Genomic DNA, 7,033 nt, shown 5'->3' with positions numbered 1-7,033 from the left:
GCGCAGTGATTTTGTGTCTGCTGGGCACATTGCAAATTAGATCTGTGATCTGAGCCCGGGTGGTTCAGCGTGCTTGATATAAATAAATAAATAAATGAACGAATCAAAACTTAATTATGTGTGACTCAACCGCGCACAGTTCATTAATGGAGGGACTCAACAAGAAGCTCTTTGAACTTTGAGTGTGTGTGTCAACACCGTTGCTAATCGTATCACCCTCAATTAACTTTACTTCTTACTACTGGATAAACCTCTTTGGAAAGGGGGGGGGGACAAAGTCGGGGGACAGAGAGAGAGAGAGAGAGAGATAGAGAGAGAGGAGAGATGAACGAGAGAGGAGATTTGCAGTTTCAATACAAACTAACCTTTTACAAACTTCCACTAGACCAAAGGAGTGTCTGACATGCTTATTACTAAAAAGTCACCACGCGTGGGTATATGTGTGTGCCCCCTACCCCATCCCTCCACCCCCCCTATCTCTTTACAGGACTGCCAGCCCGTCTAGAGTTATTCCAGGAATGCGTTGAACATGGCTGCCGCGATGAAGGCGCAGAAAACGGGACTGCTGGAACTTCGAGTGACCGTGGACCGCTGGATCCGGGTGTTGGCCACACTTACCGAGGACACGCTCACGTTAAACCCCGGGGAGGGTGCCGAGGAGCCCGCGAAGCCGAACCCGAATCCCGCCGGTGCTATCAACGGAGACCCCCCGAACCTTAGCTCGTCCCCGGTCCCGGAAACCATCACCAACGTGAAGCGCACCGTGCGAGTTACCAAGCAAGATGTTGGAGGACTCGGAATCAGTATCAAAGGTAAGTTTGATACTGTTTTGAAGAAATAATAAGTAATTTTTTTTTTTTTTTTAAAAAGGCGGCTAACGGCGAGTCAGTGAACAGAAGTTTGACCAGGAGTTTGAGTGCAGTTTCTGTCAACGGCGGCGAAAACAACCGTCGAGTTGTCAGTTGGCGTTAACTAACCAACTAACTTCAAAACTGACCGTTAAATGTAACGTATGTGCGCCAGACCCCCCACGTGTTGAAGACGTTTGGTAAAGACACGTTTTTATTCGTCTTAATCACTCGCAACTAACTCGTTCAGAGCTGCTGTTTGCACAGAGAAAAAAAAATGACAGCTGTGATTATCTCAAGCTGCGCCTCACCTCAACGGGGAACCATTTCAGTGTCCGAGCCAGAGTCACTGCAGATGGCAATTAAGTCCGCAAACTAACTGATACTTACTGTCGTACAACGTTAGGTTAGCTACTAATACACAGCGGAACTCAAACTAACTCGGTTAAGTTAATGAAAGGAGGAAAACACGTCTTATTTTATGTTATTCTGTAACTTAAAAAAAAAGTTTTACGTGTGCTTCTTTCCTCACAAACGCACGTAACGTTGGCTAAACATGTTGTAGAGGAGCAACCCTTGTTTTTGTGTTGGATTTTGTAACAAAAAGACTCACCAAAACCAGAGTATAACTAAAACAGGCACATCTACTCACAACAGGGTCCCAACATGTTATAAACCAGCAGCTGTCAGCAACTGTGTGCGGTTATTTTGTGTCATGAAACCAATGTATTACCTGTTTTTCATTTTAAACCATATATCTTAAGGATGCTTACAGATAATCGCCACGTCACTGAAAGGTATGGCTGTGTGGAGGACAGGGACAAGAGTAAATCCATCACCGTTTCTACAGAATATTTATGGACTCCAGCTGGCTAAAGGATCTTTTATGCTGATGAACTGAAGCCCCAGTGCATATACTGTAGACCTCATGGGTAGACCACCATTGCTCCAATAACCTCTCAATGGGAGAAGGTTGTGAACTCTCCATATCTTATAAGCCAGGCTTACATACCTGTGCTGTGTACTCTACAGCGGCTGATACATTCATTTTCCATGTCCTGTTTCCTCGACCTGCAGCAACAGGCAGCAATCTTATTTGTGAAGAAGACTAGGAGAAGGGTTGAACATTGGCTGTGTGAGCTGTGTAAATATAAAAGATGAGTGACAATGCAGCTTGATCAGTATTTCCATATTGATATTTAGATTTTCTATCTTGGTAAGCTCGAATCTGGTCGGCTGTTTGAGATAGACTCAAGCACAGACTTTATCCCTTTTTATACACTGCTTGCTTGCTTTGTGGTTCCTCTTTTAAATCTATCATTCATATTTATTCATCATTCATTTCACAGTCACTTTACTCGTCCTGTGGTTCCAGCCCTCTGGCCTAAACTAGACTTATTTGGGGTTGAGAGTTGTGATTTCTCTGTGCCACTTACCCCGGGTTGTGAATCATGCACCATCACAACACTAATGATCATTCTTGTATGTATGTGTACGTGCATTGTGTTTGAACTTGCGTGCGTTTGACTGAAAGCCTCCACCTCCTGACAGGTCTGCGGTCTGCATGTATTGACGGGTTATCACTTGGTCGACGCACGGGGTCGATTTGACGGGCAGCTGTGGACTAACACCATTGTCACGTTGCAACGATGGCACATTATTGCGGCTGCCGGTGAAATGCTAATTTTACTTCCCCCACGGCTGCCAACAACAACAACAACAACAACAAAGCCAGCCCCTAATGACATAAATGTAATGTCCATCTCTGTGGAAATGGGTGGCTTTGAAAATCAGACAGCATGTTATTAAAACAAAATCATAGCTGGCACCCCGGTGGCTTGTCATTGTTGTGATGCTAGCTGTTCAAAGGCAGCGATGAAGAGAGGGAGGAAGAAGGATCCAGCAGAGGGATAGAAAGAGAAAGGCAAAGGCACAAAGACCCGAGCCGTAGATGAAACGGCACATGGAGCAAGCCATTAAACGGGAGGTCAGTGCGTTGAAAGGGGAAAAGAATGAAAGAAAGAGTAAGAAATAGTAAAAAAGAAAAACTAGGTGAAGCGAATGAAAGAACAGGGCAAAAGTTGTTAGCTGGCGAGCCGACACCACATTGTGAACAGCTGAGAGGAGCAGTCCACAGCAGGCAGTTGTCATTGGCCAGAGATGAAAGCTATGTGGCTAGGAGCGGACTGCTGCACTAGTGTTAATTTTAGGGAGCCCACCCCAGCCTGCAGGGAAGCATGGAGGCAGTCAACCTTTACTCTCACATGTCTAAATTTAAGAGGAGAGGCTAGGAAGCGAGGCTCCACACTCTGCAGACGGGCCCACTGGTCAGAGCAGACCTAGGTTTAACACTTTTCCTGAGCTACTTATGTGCAAGCTTGGTGGATTTTACCACAATGCAAGTCACTGTAGCTGTGAGTTTGAGATCAAGCAATTGGTGAACAGTATATAATAGCTTCTCTGACACAATTGTCCCACTTAGGTTTGGACTTTTTGCAAGTTAAAATCAATGCTGGGATTTTTAGGGCAAATATTATGAAACCATATTTCTTGTGTCACAGACCACCTCAGATGTGCACATAGGCAATATTTTTTGTAATTTAACAAAGCTCAAGTGCAGTGTTATGTAACTAATCTCTTATTAAAATGTATTCTCTCTTAATGTGTCTCTGCACTTTCACCAGAAATATATACATACAATACATTATTTAGAAGTTTTGTGCTAAAACGTTTTTTCTTCTGTTGTTTTCTTCCAGTGTTCATTAGCACGGCATGCAACTCAGCTGACGCAGTTTGAAGACGTAAAGTGCTGATCTCACAGCATTCTTTGAAAGGAGCATTATCACAACAAACACATTGTTAGCACAGAATTACCTAATTAAGTGCATGTCAGCGTTGCATAAACCAGTACCATTCATTTACCTGTCATGGGTAGCTCCAGTGGTTCCACCACTACCACCCTCTTGTCAACGAGTGACAGGCTGCCAGCTGTAGGGTGCTGAACTCAGTTTGACATGAAAAGTTGGGGGAAGAAAGGTAGGGGATGGGAGGCGAATATGGGAGGATTAAGGGTTGTGTAGGAGTGGCAGACATGTTGGTATTTTCCCTACAATATGTCAAGGATGTTTGTTCAGCAGTCACGCCAGTACGAGGTGTTTCAGATTGGAGGTACAAATGAAAGTATGTGAATAAAGAAAGACATAAAGGTGGAAAAGTGTGTACAGGACTCGTCACCTCCTCCGGCTGCCACAAGGTCAGATTTAATGGTTTGTTAACCATCCCATGAAGTTGTTTTGCCTCCATATCAATTCAGATATTCACTATCTATATGTGGCTACGTGATTTTGGTGTTAATGCCAAGTTATTTTGACACCACTGTCATCACTTTGACAACGACGTCATTATCCGCCGGTAGACCAGGCGGTCTTCTTCCTACTTGTCCAACCATTTACTCTAAGTAGATTCTTGACATACTTTTCCACCGTTCATCAACAGGAGCTAGTACTGCAGTTGGTAAAGTGGGAAGTGGTGAACACTCATTAACATGAGATATTAGCGTGTCAGTTTTAATGAAGCTGAAAGGTCACTGATCATTTGACATTTGAACACGTTACCCTCTTTCTGGTTAACTTATTTCGTATGTCACTCTGCTACATACTACTTGTATTATTCTCCTATTTTATCTCTTTTTTTTTAGAATTCGCTCACAAACTACTTTAATCTGCTCACCTGCTTTTCCTACATGATTGTGGTGCTGATGCCAAGTCATTTTGACACCACTGTCATCCTCCAATCACTTTGACAATGATGTAATTATCATCCGCTGGTTGACTCAAATAACCAGGCTGTCTTCTTCCTACTTGTCCAACCTTTTACTTTAAGTAGATTCTTGACATACATTCATCAAAAGGAGCTAGTACTGCAGTTGGTAAAGTGGGAAGTGCTGTGGTGAGCACTCATTAACATGAGATATTAGTGTGACATTTTTAATGAAGCTGAAAGGTCACTGACCATATTTTGCACTGGCAATCGCTGTTGAAGTCCATTGTCCCAAGACCGTACATCTACCCTAAATTACTGAGTTTCTTTTGACTTTTATTTTCAATTTTAAATGTTTCAATCTTAAGTTCAGTGCACATCAGAGTACAACTGTTAAGTCAGTAATTGATGGATTTCTAGTGTTAAAGCTTTAAAAGAACAGTGTTTAGGATTTAGTGGCATCTAGAGGTGAATTTGCAGATTGCAACTAACTGAATACCGCTCGCCTTCCAAGCTTGTAGGAGAAATTATGGTGATGGCAAATTTCGCGAAAGAACTTGAAAGGTCCTATCTAGGGGGTCAACAGATCACAAAACTCAAGGCTCGGATCGTATCACCGTTTTCAATTGATTTTTCAGATCGGCAAAAAAAAAAAGGGTTAGGGTTAAATTGATATATATGTTTTTTATAATTATTATAATACATTACCCTCTTTCTGGAATTGTATTTCTTATTTCACTCTACTACATTCTACTTGTATTATTCTCCCATTTCATTTTATTAATTTTCTATAATAAATCAGATCTCTACAGGGACAACATTATGGTCTATAAAGTCGCACAAAAAACACAACTTGCATTTGGATGCAATTCCGTTTTCATAACAGCAGGTGAACCGTGAATAGAGGAGGCTTTCTGTAAATGACATGGCCTATCAAAGCAATCGAAACCAACGTGGTAATATCAAAATAATATCAGACATCTCTCTCTCTCTCTCAATTTTTAATTTAATTGGCTTTGTTTGCATGATGTTTTAACATATGTGAATAAAAACGTCTCATTCTAACGTAACAAAAACACAACGATCCTTATTATACACTAATGAAAACATACCTATGAGTATTATATTCCAATTTTGTCAGTAGATCCCCTAAATGTAACACACTGGACCTTTAAAACCTTCATAGATGTGATACAGAAAATATGTCTTGTCTGGTTTATGTATTGCTAAAAGTACTATGGAGTCATGATGCGCTCAAAGGAGATTATTGTGCATGTAATAACAGTTTATATAGTGTTGCAGATTGGGGACAAAGGTAACATGAAGGTTATAGAAGAAACTTGTGACTGGAAGGTATTCAAATTTAATCCTCAAGCCAGCTGGTGAAGTTTGGATAGGGGCAGTAAGCAGAACACTGGCCTCACAGGGCAGCAGACCATTAAACTTGACATTCACAACCACAAATGTATTATTCTTTTCTCTTAATTGTGTTAGATACTGATTAGAGTGGCTAATAATGTATCAGGCATGGCAGTGTGGTTGTATCTGTCTCATTTGCTGACCTAGTGGTATGGCATGGTATGGTCTGAATGGCTCCAATAAACTGGCATGGAATTGTAATCATTGCATATGTCCCCGCATAATCTACTTTGTGAATGTTACTGTTCCTAAGGGTGCTTCATGTCTACAGCGTGTGGCTAAATCAGCAGACTTAATTCGCACACAGCTGTTTATAATAGCCTTTAAGTACTCGTCGTTCCTGTCACTGAGTCTCATCCATGTAAAATGTGCAAGTCATTACTGTTGGTGGGAAAAAAACTATTTAGACATTTTGGGATTGCATCCAAAAGACCAAAGGAGAGTAACAGAGAGCACTGATCAGCCCAATAGTTCCTCAGCAATACAATTTCACAGAAAGTCCATAGTAGAGCTGCAACTGCTCACCTAGGATTGTACAAATGTAAAACAGCAATCTCCTGTTGTTACAAAAAATTGGATGCTAGCTTTTATTTTTAATGTTTCCTACAAGGTAACACAAGGCAATTTTAGTGTGCTTTACTCAAGACACAGTGACAACAACAACAGACAAAAAGTGAAGAAAGTAAGAGCTTGCAGATCTCAAAATACTCAAATGAAAAACAATGGTAAACAGATATTCTTTCAGATTTGGCCTACAAGGAGAAATAGCTTGGAATTGGAATAGTTTGATAACATGGCATCCAGTAACTCGAGCCCCTGAGTGGGAATTGTTCTTCAGCTCCTTTCCAAGATGGCACACTGAGACCTTGGTTATGCATAAGTTTACAAAGGGCAATTAGTTATTGGAACTGGCTCATATCCTTGTAGTCCTTCTGCAGGTTCATCCATGCAGAGAGATCAGGAACACTTTACGCTAGGGGTGTCAGCCACACCCCCAATGTCACGTC

General features: G+C 41.6%; 1 protein-coding gene across 1 annotated transcript in view; it reads left to right on the top strand.

Annotated features, from left to right (window-relative positions):
• The first annotated feature begins 451 nt into the window (after positions 1 to 451).
• snta1 (syntrophin, alpha 1) overlaps positions 452 to 7,033 on the top strand; it is a 31,169-nt gene continuing 24,587 nt past the window's right edge. Inside the window, exon 1 of the mRNA XM_035661630.1 lies at positions 452 to 812. Coding sequence (XP_035517523.1) covers positions 530 to 812 — 283 coding nt within the window. The 5' untranslated portion in view covers positions 452 to 529. The remainder of the gene's footprint in view (positions 813 to 7,033) is intronic.

The sequence above is a fragment of the Morone saxatilis genome, unplaced genomic scaffold (assembly GCF_004916995.1).
Source record: "Morone saxatilis isolate NCDOM2014 unplaced genomic scaffold, NCSU_SB_2.0 Contig18, whole genome shotgun sequence".
In the NCBI taxonomy this organism is placed as follows: Eukaryota; Metazoa; Chordata; class Actinopteri; family Moronidae; genus Morone; species Morone saxatilis.
The sequence above is the reverse complement of the archived record's forward strand: the minus strand, read 5'-3'. Positions and strand labels throughout refer to the sequence as shown.